General features: G+C 40.2%; 1 protein-coding gene across 1 annotated transcript in view; it reads right to left on the bottom strand.

The window, feature by feature from the left end:
* The window catches only part of FBXO16 (F-box protein 16), a 55,603-nt gene that overhangs the window by 9,707 nt on the left and 31,740 nt on the right, over nt 1-14,156 (bottom strand). The window contains exon 6 of the mRNA XM_060153607.1: nt 9,616-9,718. Within this exon, the coding sequence (XP_060009590.1) occupies nt 9,616-9,718 (103 nt within the window). The remainder of the gene's footprint in view (nt 1-9,615; nt 9,719-14,156) is intronic.

The raw sequence follows: 14,156 nt of genomic DNA on the forward strand, positions 1-14,156 counted from the left end.
TTTTAAACCCCAGTAATAACAGTGATTAAAATACCCATCGTAACTAATATGTATATAACTAAAAATATCACATAACTCATAAACACGGTTCTTCTTTTCTGGTAGATCCTCAAGAGAAGCTCATTTTTGTCAAATACTTTGTGCTTAACTCTTCAGTAAAAAGAAGCAGCCATTTGGCCCCAGGGCAAGAGAAGCAGGTAGAATCACTCCTGTTGGAAATGCCAGGGTAATTTATTATGGGTAGCATGATCAAACAAGAGGCTACAAGACAGAACAAGTAAACTATGCTCCTTCAGAGGCAAAGGAGAAATGCAAAGACTCTAAGCAGTGGCCCTTTCTGAGAGTTAATTTTGCCCCCAGGATTCTTAGCAATTAAGCCTTTTGGTCTTGTAGGTATCAGAAATTAACAAAAGCCCATATTGTAGTTAGTAGGCAGCGCAGCCGCACAAGACAGAATTCACAGCGCTGAGTTTAACACACACTATTCCATCTGGGAGCGGGAATCAAAAACCCAACACTGGGGACTTCCCGGGTGGTCCAGTGGTTAAGACTCTGCGCTCCCAATGCAAAGGGCCCAGGTTCGATCCCTAGTCAAGAAACTAGAGCCTGCATGCCGTAACTAAAGATCCCGTGTGCCACAACTAAGACCTGGCGCAGCTAAATAAAAAAGCAAAAAACAAAACAAAAAAACAACCCCACACCGATGAGGAGTAATGAGCAGGCAGAAGATGTTATGGAGGCCAGACAGGAAAAGAAAATATATGGCTTACATTTCCTATAGCTCTGGCTGCAACTATTTTCTACACAGAGGAAACTGTGAGAAAGAAGACAAAGAAAAGCAGGGAAAGTAAAGGTAAAAGCGAGAAACAAAGCTTATTCCACAGGTTGGAGCCTCCTCCTGGCCACGTGGCTGACCGCTCAGCAGCGTCTCAGCAGCTGCTTACCATCAGCACCCTCACTGGTCCCTGCTGTCTCCATGATGATTTGGTGTGACTCCAACAGCTTCTGCTAGTTACTGAAGCTTACTTTGAGCTGAGCACTGTTGTTACTAACTCTATTCTACAGACGAGGAAACAGAGCCTCTAAGATTGCTAACAATTTGGCCCAAATCACTGAGCTGATAAGACTGTGAGATCAGGCATTGAACCTAGGCTGTTTCAGTCCCTAACCTGTGCTCTTGTTCAGCAAAGTGAAAAATAAGATGGTATTTAATGGGGGAGAACACGAACATGTATTGAGTATTTAATATATACCTGGCGGCATTTAGTCCTCACCACAGTCCTGCAAGGGAGGTATCATTATTCCCATTTTATAGATGAAGAAACTGAGGCTCAGAGAGGTTAAGTAACTTATCCAAAGTTGCGCTGTTAAGTAAAAAAGCCCAGGTCTCTCAGACCGCAAAGCCCATGCTCTTTCTTATTCTTCCTTCCAAATGGAATTCTTAGGAATTTCACTGAACTAAATAAATAAAAATCTCTCCTTTAGATATTTTTACCTCTGCACATCCAAACCAAACAGACGTTATAAAACGAATACCTGGGGGTTTCGTCAGAATTTGAAAGGAATCTATTAAAGATTGCCTGCAAGGAAGCCACTGCATAAACTGTGTTTTGTAAATTCTTCTGTTGTAATTAATTAAGTTTTCTAAAGTTCAAAGAGAAAGATGGAAGACAGAAACCAGTTTTTATTGGTTTACAATCAGAATTCATGAATATACTGGCTTCTTTATTGGTTAAGGAGAGAGCAGAGAGTAAATGTGGTAGGAAACTATGGGGGTCCACAGATCCAGACTTTAGCCTGGAATGGACTTTAAAGATGTAATTCAAACTTATAAATGGGGAAATGAAAACTCAAATAGCTTGAGTGACTGCTAGTTAACAGTAGAGCTGACGCTAGAAACCTGGGTGTCCTGATTCTTAAACCATTATTCTTTCCATGACATGAACCAGGAATCACTTTAGAGAATATTCCTTTTTCCTCCTCTTTTGACCCAGACAGGGATGAAAAAGTGAGAAAGCTTAACAAAGTATTAAGGATCATACACCATGATGAAGTGGGGTTTATCCCAGGAATGCAAGGATTCTTCACTATATGCCAATCAATCAATGTGATACACCATATTAACAAAATGAAGGATGAAAACCATATGATAATCTCAGTAGATGCAGAAAAAGCTTTCCACAAAATTCAACACCCATTTATGATAAAAACTCTCCAGAAAGTAGGCATAGAGGGAACCTACCTCAACATGATAAAGGCCATATATATCAAACCCACAGCCAACATTGTTCTCAATGGTGAAAAACTGAAACCATTTCCTCCAAGATCAGGAACAAGACAAGGTTGCCCACTCTCACCACTATTAGTCAACATAGTTTTGGAAGTTTTAACTACAGCAATCAGAGAAGAAAAAGAAATAAAAGGAATCCAAATCGGAAAAGAAGAAGTAAAGCTGTCACTGTTTGCACATGACATGATACTATACATAGAGAATCCTAAAGATGCTACCAGAAAACTACTAGAGCTAATCAATGAATTTGGTAGAGTAGCAGGATACAAAATTAATACACAGAAATCTCTTACATTCCAATACACTAATGATGAAAAATCTGGAAGAGAAATTATGGAAACACTCCCATTTACCACTGCAACAAAAAGAATAAAATACCTAGGAATAAACCTACCTAAGGAGACAAAAGACCTGTATGCAGAAAACTATAAGACACCGATGAAAGAAATTAAAGACGACACAAACAGATGGAGAGATATATCATGTTCTTGGATTGGAAGAATCAACATTGTGAAAATGACTATACTACCCAAAGATATCGACAGATTCAATGCAATCCCTATCAAATGACCAATGGCATTTTTCACAGAACTAGAAAAATTTCACAATTTGTATGGAAACACAAAAGACCCTGAAGAGCCAAAACAATCTTGAGAAAGAAAAATTGAGCTGGAGGAATCAGGCTCCATGACTTCAGACTATACTACAAAACTACAGTAATCAAGACAGTATGGTACTGGCACAAAAATAGAAATATAGATCAATGGAACAGGATAGAAAGCCCAGAGATAAACCCACGCACATATGGTCACCTTATCTTTGATAAAGGAGGCAAGAATATACAGTGGAGAAAAGACAGCCTGTTCAATAAGTGGTGCTGGGAAAACTGGACAGCAACATGTAAAAGAATGAAACTAGAACACTCCCTAATACCGTATACAAAAATAAACTCAAAGTGGATTAAAGACCTAAATGTAAGGCCAGACACTATCAAACTCTTAGAGGAAAACATAGGCAGAACACTCTATGACATAAATCACAGCAAGATCCTTTTTGACCCACCTCCCAGAGAAATGGAAATGAAAACAAAAATAAACAAGTGGGACCTAATGAAACTTAAAAGCTTTTGCACAGCAAAGGAAACCATAAACAAGACGAAAAGACAACCTTCAGAATGGGAGAAAATATTTGCAAACGAAGCAACTGACAAAGGATTAATCTCCAAAATATACAAGCAGCTCATGCAGTTCAATATCAAAAAAACAAACAACCCAATCCAAAAATGGGCAGAAGACCTAAATACACATTTCTCCAAAGAAGATATACAGATTGCCAACAAACACATGAAAGGATGCTCAACGTCACTAATCACTATGTGATTAGAGAAATACAAATCAAAACTACAATGATGTATCACCTCACACTGGTCAGAATGACCATCATCAAAAAATCTACAAACAATAAATGGTGGAGAGGGTGTGGAGAAAAGGGAACCCTCTTGCACTGTTGGTGGGAAAGTAAATTGATACAGCCACTATTGAGAACAATATGGAGGTCCCTTAAAAAACTAAAAATAGAACTATCATATGACCCAGCAATCCCACTACTGGGCATATACCCTGAGAAAACCATAATTCAAAAAGCATCATGTACCACAATGTTCATTGCAGCACTATTTACAATAGCCAGGATACGGAAGCAACCTAAGTGTCCATCGACAGATGAATGGATAAAGAAGATGTGGCACATATATACAATGGAATATTACTCAGCCATAAAAAGAAATGAAACTGAACTATTTGTAGTGAGGTGGATGGACCTAGAGTCTGTCATACAGAGTGAAGTAAGTCAGAAAGAGAAAAACAAATACTGTAGGCTAACACATATATATGGAATCTAGGGAAAAAAAAGTGGTTCTGATGAACCTACGGGCAGGATAGGAGTAAAGGTGCAGACATAGAGAATGGACTTGAGGACACAGGGAGGGGGAAGGGTAAGCTGTGGCAAAGTGAGAGAGTGGCATGCACAGATATACACTACCAAACGTAAAATAGATAGCTAGTGGGAAGAAGCTGCATAGAACAGGGAGATCAGCTCGGTGCTTTGTGACCACCTAGAGGGGTGGGATAGGGAGGGTGGGAGGAAGACGCAAGAGGGAGGGGATATATGTATACATATAGCTGATTCACTTTGTTATACAGCAGACACTAACACAACAATGTAAAGCAATTATACTCCAATAAAGATGTTAAAAAGAAAAAGAGTAAATAGGCATAAGGGATCTTATTGGGGTTTTAAAATGAAATGTTTTAAAACTGATTTATGTTGATGGATACACAACTTGCTAATTTCACTGAAAGTTATTGAATTGCACACTTGAAATGGGTGAATTAAATGTTTTGTAAAGTATGCCTAAAAAAAAACCCAAAACTATCAAGACACTAAGAATCAGGTTATCCTGGAAAGAGGTCAAGAAGGTAACTGCAGAGGCTGGAGCTAGCAAAGCGCAGGAAAAGATAAGGTCTTATCTAAAGCAATTAACAGTAAACCGGCAATTAGAGGCTTTTGTTACTTGTGTTTAGCTGAATGCTGTGAATAGCAAGCTTTTTGAAATTCTTGGCCAGATCAGAACCTAGAAAGTGAGGACTTCTAACCTCCGTTGAGTGTGAGACAAAAAGGTAGTTGTTTTTATACTTAACTTGGTAGAAAAAAGAAAAACAAAAACAGACGAGAAACAAGATATCAGCTGGGGTCCCTGGGGTCCCAATTCCAGGCCCTGGGAAGACCAAAGCTCACCCCCTTGGTTTTTGTGAATTGTCCTGAAGGGCTTTCTAGGTTTCTAGACTTCTTTTTTTTCTTTCTAATATTAGAAAGTGAAGTCATCCTTTATTCCTCTTTTCTTCACATGCCACATCCAATCTACCACAATGCAGAATACGATCACTCCTCACCAATACCACCGCTAACATGCTGGTCTGAGCTACCAGCATCTCTCCTAACTTCTTCCCCTGTTTCCATTCTTGCCTGCCCCCCCCCCTTTTCTTATGGCCGTGCCACACGGCATGCGGAATCCTAGTTCCCCGACCAGGGATATCGAATCCGTGCCCCTGGCAGTGGAAGTGTGGAGTCCTAACCACTAGACGACCAGGAAAGTCCCCGGTTTCTAGACTTTTGAGACTTTGCTTCCATGTGTAAATTGAGTAGAATTTACTAGAGAGATGGAAGGCGGGGTTTATATCCCAGTAATAGGGAATAAATTTGATGGGAATGGATGGGTTACTATCCAACACTAACCTGGCCCCTCTCCCCTTCCCTGTCTCAGCTTCTCTCCATCAGGCTGGCTTCTCTTTCCTGGTCTTATCTCTCTCCTCCCCTCTCTCTGCTCCCCCTCCACTCCCCTTGCAGGAGCAGAACCAACAAGGTCTTCCTCTAATCTCCAGCCTCGGCAGGCTTTCCTCCTCTGGAGCCCAGGTGCCTGCAGCATCCAAGCCCTCGAGGTGTCATCCCTCCCTACAAGCCCCTCAGCGGCTTTCCCCCAGGGAGACAGCTCCCTCCTTCCCCTTCCCAAAGAGGAATCGTGGGGTCAGCTGTTAAGATTTAACAAAAAAATTTTTTTCACGTCTTTACACAAGATCAGAAAATCTCTGAAGTTTAAGATGGTACCCGGCTGTCCTGTGGTGTTTATATTTTTTCATTGCTTTGTTCTGTATGGAATTTTGTTATAATAACTAATGGTAATGGGCATTTCCTGATATTTATATAATTTTAATAAACCACCTTCAAAATTACAAAGCATTAGTGATTGGATCTAGGCTTTATTCCCATCTTCTATCAGTGATTCACTCCAAAAAGTGGTTCAATGAAGCAGCTATGATGAGGCAGTGCTAGAATTAAAAGGGAAATCAGGGTCTTCCCTGGTGGCGCAGTGGTTAAGAATCTGCCTGCCAATGCAGGGGACACGGGTTCGAGCCCTGATCTGGGAGGATCCCACATGCCGCGGAGCAACTAAGCCCGTGAGCCACAACTACTGAGCCTGCGCGTCTGGAGCCTGTGCTCCACAACGGGAGAGGCCGTGACAGTGAGAGGCCCGCGCACCGTGATGAAGAGTGGCCTCTGCTCGCCGCAACTGGAGAAAGCCCTCGCACAGAAACGAAGACCCAACACAGCCAAAAATAAATAAATAAATTTATTTTTTAAAAAAAAAGGGAAATCAGGTACCCTCGTGAGGGGCAGGCTTTGAGAACGCAAACCTAATGATAATAGAAAACATCACCAACTCACAGCAATATACGTGGATTTGAAACTGTTTCCTGGAGAATGTTTCCTATATGGGGGAGAACTCTCACATTTGAAGGCTCTAAGTAATGACAGGTAAAAAGTGAAAATGTCTCAGTGGCCTGACAGCCACGCCCTGGAGAGATGGCCTACAGAATATTCTTTGTACTTTACATCCGCGCTTTTTTTTTTCCTTCCAACTCTTCCATTTTTTAAAAAAAAATACATTTATTTATTTATTTTTGGCTGCGTTGGGTCTTCGTTGCTGCACACGGGCTTTCTCCAGTTGTGGCTAGTGGGGGGCTTCTCTTGTTGCGGAGCACGGGCTCTAGGCGCACGGGCTTCAGTAGTTGTGGCTCGTGGGCTCTAGAGCGCAGCCTCAGTAGTTGTGGGGCAAGGGCTTAGTTGCTCCACGGCATGTGGGATCTTCCTGGACCAGGGCTGGAACCCGTGTCCCCTGCATTGGCAGGTGGATTTTTAACCACTGAGCCACCAGGGAAGTCCCCAACCCTTCCCTTTCACAAAGCTTTAACTTCTCCAAGTATCACATACCCCTTTGCCACTTAGAGGGGCAAGGAATACTCCAGTGTTCAGGCCTCAGGTCCTTCCTGGGCTTTGGTGATCTGTCCTTCTCATCCTGGCTTTATAACGTGTTCCCCTAAGTTTGCCTAGTCACATGTTTCTCGAGTTCCTCCTGAATCTTCCTAGATAAACCTGTCTAAATGATGCAAGGATTTTCTATCTAATGAATACGGGATTTTCTCCACTGCAATCACACCCAGGCTGTGTCTACCACAGTCGCTCTACAGCTGCACTTGTTGGAGTTTTATTTACTCCCTACTTTTCTTATGTCCCCTAATTGAATTTCCTCAATACCCATTTCCTCTCCTCTCAGGCCCCACTGCCACTACTTCTTCATTTTCACAATCACCTTGCCTCATCTAGGAGGTTGCTCTTTTCCTCTGAGGGATGTGGTGGGCAGTGGGGCAAACTGGCATCTGGGGGGGAGGGGGCCTTAGCCACCTGCAGCCTGTGGTCCAAACAGCAGGCTTATCGCGGACACCATTACAGAGTCAAAAATCCTAGCTCACTTTTGGAGGGTTTAATTATGCCTTGCGCTCCTCAGAACTAAGCAGAAACAGGGATTCTCTCTTTTTTTTTTTAACCTTTTTTTTCTTTTTCTTTTTTGGCCTCGCCATGAGGCATGTGGGATCTTAGTTCCCCGACCACAGATCGAACCCGCGCCCCCTGCAGAGGAAGTGCGGAGCCTTAACTACTGGACCAGCAGGGAAGTCCCCAGAAATAGTGATTCTAATTAGCATATTTACAGAAATAATACAAGTAGATCGATACAATTGTACACTTCACTTATTAATAGCTTAATGGTTCTCCATCATTGTTTAATTTGCCCTGGCTTCCCTTTCAGCTTTAATTAGCACAATTTTTGAAGTTGTTAATTTATAATGACTATTTTCACTTAAGCAAGGCCTGCTAGTGGTAAGCATCAAAAACCCAGAGGGAAGGTTTCTGTTTAGCCTTTGATTTTTGTTTTGTTTTTATTAAGCCAGAGAAAGCTTCGATTGTGCTGATAATTTGTAAGCATACATCACCAACTTTTATCTTCCTTCAAATTCCCTGTTCTCCCCCAGATATGTCTTCTACTGCTGGCCTAGGAGGGGCCAGGGAATAGGCAGAAGCATGCCTGAATGGCTTGGGCGATAAGCCTCATAAAGTTATTTTTCTCAATTAATGGTTTTCACTGACAATTTTACTGCTCTATTTTAAGCTTCCCCATTCCCTTGGGCATCTGTACATATGTCTGTGATAAGCCTCACCCAGTCCAACAACACTGGCTCCTCAGAATACAGACTACCCTATCTTAAAAAGCTCATCTCTCTTTTTGGAACATAACACTTGAAAATGCATTTAAACAGAAAGTAATTGAGCTTTAAAGGAGAACTATAAAAGTGATTTATTCACGAGTACACACTTATTCCTCTCCCAAATGACACCCATTTTATATTAATTTTCCTTGAGTGTGTATCCGCAGCCTTTTTCTAAATGTTTACTACTAATAGAAATGGTTTATTCCACCCTTATTCCCTTCAACTCTGCTCCAAAGATTCTCATATGTGCTGAAAGGGATCTATTGGGGGTACAGAACCACAATTTGGGAAAGTCTGCTATGAAATAATAATGCTCCCTAGTCATAATCACTGACTTTTATTAGGTTGTCAATTAGCTATTTTTTAATTAGGGAAAGAAAAGAAAATTCTTAATTCATTTTTTCTGAAGTTATTCGAAATGCACTTTTATAATCATGTTCCATTGGTGGCAGGAAAGCTATGGAAATCATGCCTTTTTCTTAGATTAGTGGAACCTTCACTCTACAGATAAGTAATTTCTATAGAGAAATTTCTATAGGCTCTCCTCCCCCCACCCCAAAGGACTCACAGAAGAAGAAAGAACCAATGATAATAATGCTCCCTTTATACTGTACAGTTTTCAAAGCAGATTCATACACATCAGTTCATCCAAGCTTTTCTCTCTCTCTTTTTTTTTTAAACAGGTGGGAAAACAGAGGCTCAGAGAGAGAAAATAAAGGGCATCTTCAAGGTCACACAGCTAGTCAGTCAGTGTCAGAGACTAGGATTTAAACCACCACTTGATGATTCTGATTAAAAAAAAAAAAATTCAGGGACTTCCCTGGTGGTCCAGTGGTTAAGAATCCGCCTTCCAATGCCTGGGGCGCGGGTTCGATCCCTGGTTGGGAAGCTAAGATCTCACATGCCCCAGGGCAACTAAGCCTGCGTGCGCGCAGCAACTTCTGAGCCCACACGCTGCAACGAAAGATCCTGCAGGCCGCAACAAAGACCCTGCATGCTGCAACCTACACCTGACACAGCCAAATAAATAAATTAAATAAATAAATAAAATTTTTTAAAAATTAAAATGAACAAAAGCACCAAATTCAATCCTGCAAATAGGATTAGAGATCCAGCAATTATCATTAACATTATGTTGGGGAATCTTTTGTAAGAAATACTTACCAGTGACTGTGCTTTTCCTAGTTTAGATCTGTCCTGTGATTTATTTTTCTTATCACGTGACTGTCGGTTGAAATCTGGGGTCATTTCGTGTCTTTTCCTTCTTCTGTAAATTGGAAAGCATTGGAAAAATTATAAATATCATTTTAAAGCTTTGGTGGTTGGCATAGCTGTTTGTCCATTTGATTTTGTTGTACCTGTGGTTTAAAAGATTGTCTTCACTCAACTGGAAACAAGCCAAATATCTATCAATAGAGAATGGGTACAATAAACTCTGACACATCCACACAATGGAGGACTGTGAATTGTAAAAAGGAAGGCAGAATATTTCTTTATATAACTGTGGAGTGATCTCCAGGATATATTGTTACATGAAAAAAGAAAGGGGGATAAAGTGGTATGTATTGTGTGACACTATTTCTTTCAGAAAGGGGTGTGTGTGTGTGTGTGTGTGTGTGTGTGTGTGTGTGTATTTGTTTATATATTTTTAAATGGAAGGACTGCACCACGACATTTTGAAAACTAGTTACCTATCAGCAGGATTCCTTTGTGGTCCAGTCAGGAACAGGGAACAGTATGGAGGGGTCGGAACAGAAGCTAGACTTCTCCAAATACACTTTGTTTTGTATATCTGACTTTGGAACCATATCAAAATTATAAAATAAAATGAAGGAAGAAAATTCCCCAAAATCTAAAAACAAAATGAAACAAATGATCTTCTCTCTCCATTTGGTGGCATTACCCCACATAAAGGAATTACTTCGTGGGACTTTAACATAGTAATTTGTCTGAATAGTCTTAGTAGAATATATCCTAAGGACAAAAACATAGGCAAAGAAATTTTAAACTGTTTTCAGTAATCCTGTTGTTTGTATTAATACTAATATTTGTTTTCTAAAACTATTGTATGTAATAGGACAAAGTAGGGATCCACAAACTACAGCCCAGAGGCCAATGCAGACTCATGCCTGTTTCTGTAAATAAAGTTTTACTGAAACACAGTCACTCTTACTTCTTACATATGGTCAATGGCGATTTTCAGGCTGCAGTGTTGGAGTTGAGCAGTTATGACAGAGATATGTCCTGCAAAGCCTAATGTATTTGCTGTTCAGCCCTTTCCAGAAAAAGTTTGCCTAAAATAATGGACTAAGGCAATGATCATCAATGGCCACTAACATCACAAAAAGAGAGACAAACAGAAACCATGTGCCTCATGATGGAAGTACCTGAGCATTACATACTCAGGCCTCCAGATCTGAAGACTGGTACTTGTACAGGAGACAGAGGAACATGCTGGGAGTACAGTCCCCAAAAACCAGAAGATGAGAAGGTCTGTAGGGTAAATGACCTGATTTCTATAATAAACAAATTGCAAGGGAAAAAAAAGGAGGGCAGAGAAGAAACCTATGGATCAAAAAACCCCCAAAAACTTAAGTGACACATGGACCAAATGTAATATGTAGACCTTATTTGGAACCTGATTAAACAAATCAACTGTTGAAAAATATCAAACCCTTATGAGACATTCAAGGAAACCTGAAAACCGACTTGATTCTTGATTGATTATATTAAGGCATCATTCATTGACTTAGAAGTGATATGGTATCATCTTATGATTTTTAGACAGAGTCTATCTTTTAAGGAGAGGCCTTGAAATATGTATGAATGAAATAATATGACGTTTGGATTTGTCTCCAAAGTAACCAGGGGGAACAGCAGAGTGGGTGAGGAATGAATGAAACCAGACAGGTCATATGTTGGAAACTGTTAATGCTGGATGGTGGTTATAAGAGGTTCTATTCTCTTTACTTTTGCATATATTTGAATTTTCATTATAAAGAGTTTTATTGGGACTTCCCTGGCGGTCCAGTGGTTAAGACTCCATACATCCATTGCAGGGGGCCCGGGTTCAATCCCTGGTCGGAGAACTAAGAGCCCTCAAGCTGCGCGGCCAAAAAACAAAACAAAACCAAAAAAGACCAGCTTTGCCCAAATATTTCCTGATACTTAATTTTCAAAAATTTCCACCAGCTTTTTTTTTTTTTTTTTTTCGTTACGCGGGCCTCTCACTGTTGTGGTCTCTCCCGTTGCGGAGCACAGGCTCTGGACGCGCAGGCTCAGCGGCCATGGCTCACGGTTCCAGCCACTCCGCGGCATGTGGGATCTTCCCGGACCGGGGCACGAACCTGTGTCCCCTGCATCGGCAGGCGGACTCTCAACCACTGCGCCACCAGGGAAGCTCTCCACCAGCTTTTAATTAAGAAATTTCAAACATACAGAATAGTTGAAAGAACAGTAAAGTGATTACCCATATACTCTCCAACTAGATTCAACAACTGATAACATTTTGCTATTTTTGCTTCATCTCTGTGTATGTGTATATATATTTTCCCCTCCCCTGGGCCATAAAAATGTAAATTGCAGACACTTCATTCCCCAATACTTCACTCATCTCCTAAGGTAAAGACATTTGCCTACCTAACCACACGAGTGCCATCATACCTTAGAAAATGAGCAGTAATTCTTTAATGTCATTTTAATATATGGTCCATATTAACTTTCTGCAGTTAACCCGAGTGCCCTTTATAGTCTTTCTTTTTTGAACCAGATCCTGCCTAGATTCCAACTGCATTGGTTTGTTATGTCTCTTATGTCTAGAACATTTTCCCCCGCCTCTTTTTTCCCCCTACAGCACTGACTCTTGGAAGAGTTCAAGCATCTGGTCTATTTTAGTGAATGTAGCACATGCACTTGAAAAAAAAAGTTTGTGGAACTGTATGTTTATCTTTTAAAATCTTTCAGTTTTTGCTTTCTGTACCTTTAGGCTTTGTAATTACGTACATATGCATTGCAACAGTTATGTCTTTCTGTTTAGTTTATAGATCCCTGTATCATCATATGAAATGTCCCTCTTTTTGTTTGGGAATACTCTGTCTTTATGTCTATTTTAACTGATATTAACGGTCATTCTAGCCTTCTTATGCTTCCTCTTTGTATGGTACATCTTTTTCTACCACTTCATTTTTAAGTCTAACTGTGCCTTAGTATTTAAGGTGTAACTCTTGTAAAACAGCATATAGTTGGTTTTTGCCTTTTTTACCCATTCTGATAATCTCTGCCTTTTAATTGGAGTGTTAAGTATATTTAATGTAATTATTGCCTTCCACAAATAGTATTTGAGTCTCACAGAAAACTCAGGAGACTATTGGTTTTTCTCAGGTTAATGTACCATTCATAAGCCTAGGTAACTAAATTTGCCTCTCTCTAATTTACCAACCTAGTCCAGACTAAGGGCCACATACAAACTTAGACACTATCCTCAGGGATACACCGACCAATACACAGTTAATACATTCACAGTGGTTCCAAATTCAAGAGTTCAAAAGGATATACAGTGAAACTTTCCTGTCCATCCTTGTCTCCAACTTAACGTTCTCCTTGAAGGCAAATGGTAGTATCAGTTTCTTGTGTTTGTTCCCGAGATATTGTATGTATATAAAAATATGAATGTGTATATATGTATCTTTCTCCTCCACCCACTTAAATGTAAACAGTAGTATTTCTTTCAAACTCTGTTTTATACCTTGTCTCCCCACCACCCCCCTCGAACTTTCTAAATTATCAGCAAACTATTTAGACTTTTTCTGATACAACTAGATGAATGTGAAGTTCATGATCAAAAGGCTACACTTCCTTTGAAATCCACCATTTAATGAGTATTGCAATGATAGTCAGTGGTAACAAAGATGAGTAAGGCATAGTCTGTGCTCTCAAAGAGCTCAATTGTTGCTTAATTAGGGATACCACTCTCATCTCACCTCCAAAGGACCCCAAAGTAATTTGAATGTTCCTAAGTCATCAAGCCTTCTGGGATTACCCTTTCCTTTTTTAGCCAAATAATATCCTTTTAGAAGCCATCCTACTAAAAAAAAAATGCTTACTTACTATGTGCCAGGCACTATTATAAGCATGCTACATATATTAATCCTCACAGTGATCCTATGACTTGGGTATTACTACTATTGCCATTTTACAGAGGTGGAAACAGGCACAGAGAGGTTAAGGGACTCCCCAGGGTCACACAGCTAGAAGTGTGGGAGTCTGGATTTGAACCCATGCAGTATGGCCCCTGAGCCTGTACACTGTCACTATCTTATGCTGCCTTGATGTTAATCTGTTGAAATAGAACCTAAAACTATGAAAAATGTATTAAAACATTTTCAAATTTTGTTTCCTTAATTTCTTGTTTATCCTGTGTGCATGCGTGTGTGTGTGTGTGTGTGTTAACAAATGAACAGATACATATGTACATACAGATGTATATTTTCTTACTCTCTTTTCTTTCTACATTATGTGTAGGATACTAGAGACACTCTTTCGCAATTTGCTTTTCTCACTTAACTATGTACCCTGGAAATCACTCCTTACCCGTTCATAGAGATGTTCCTCATTCATTTTTACAGTTGCCTAATACTCCATTGTGTGAATGGACCATACATAGTTTATTCAACAAACACTCTCCTATTTATGGGCACTTAAGTTAT

Source organism: Lagenorhynchus albirostris, chromosome 7, assembly GCF_949774975.1.
Source record: "Lagenorhynchus albirostris chromosome 7, mLagAlb1.1, whole genome shotgun sequence".
Classification (NCBI taxonomy): Eukaryota; Metazoa; Chordata; class Mammalia; order Artiodactyla; family Delphinidae; genus Lagenorhynchus; species Lagenorhynchus albirostris.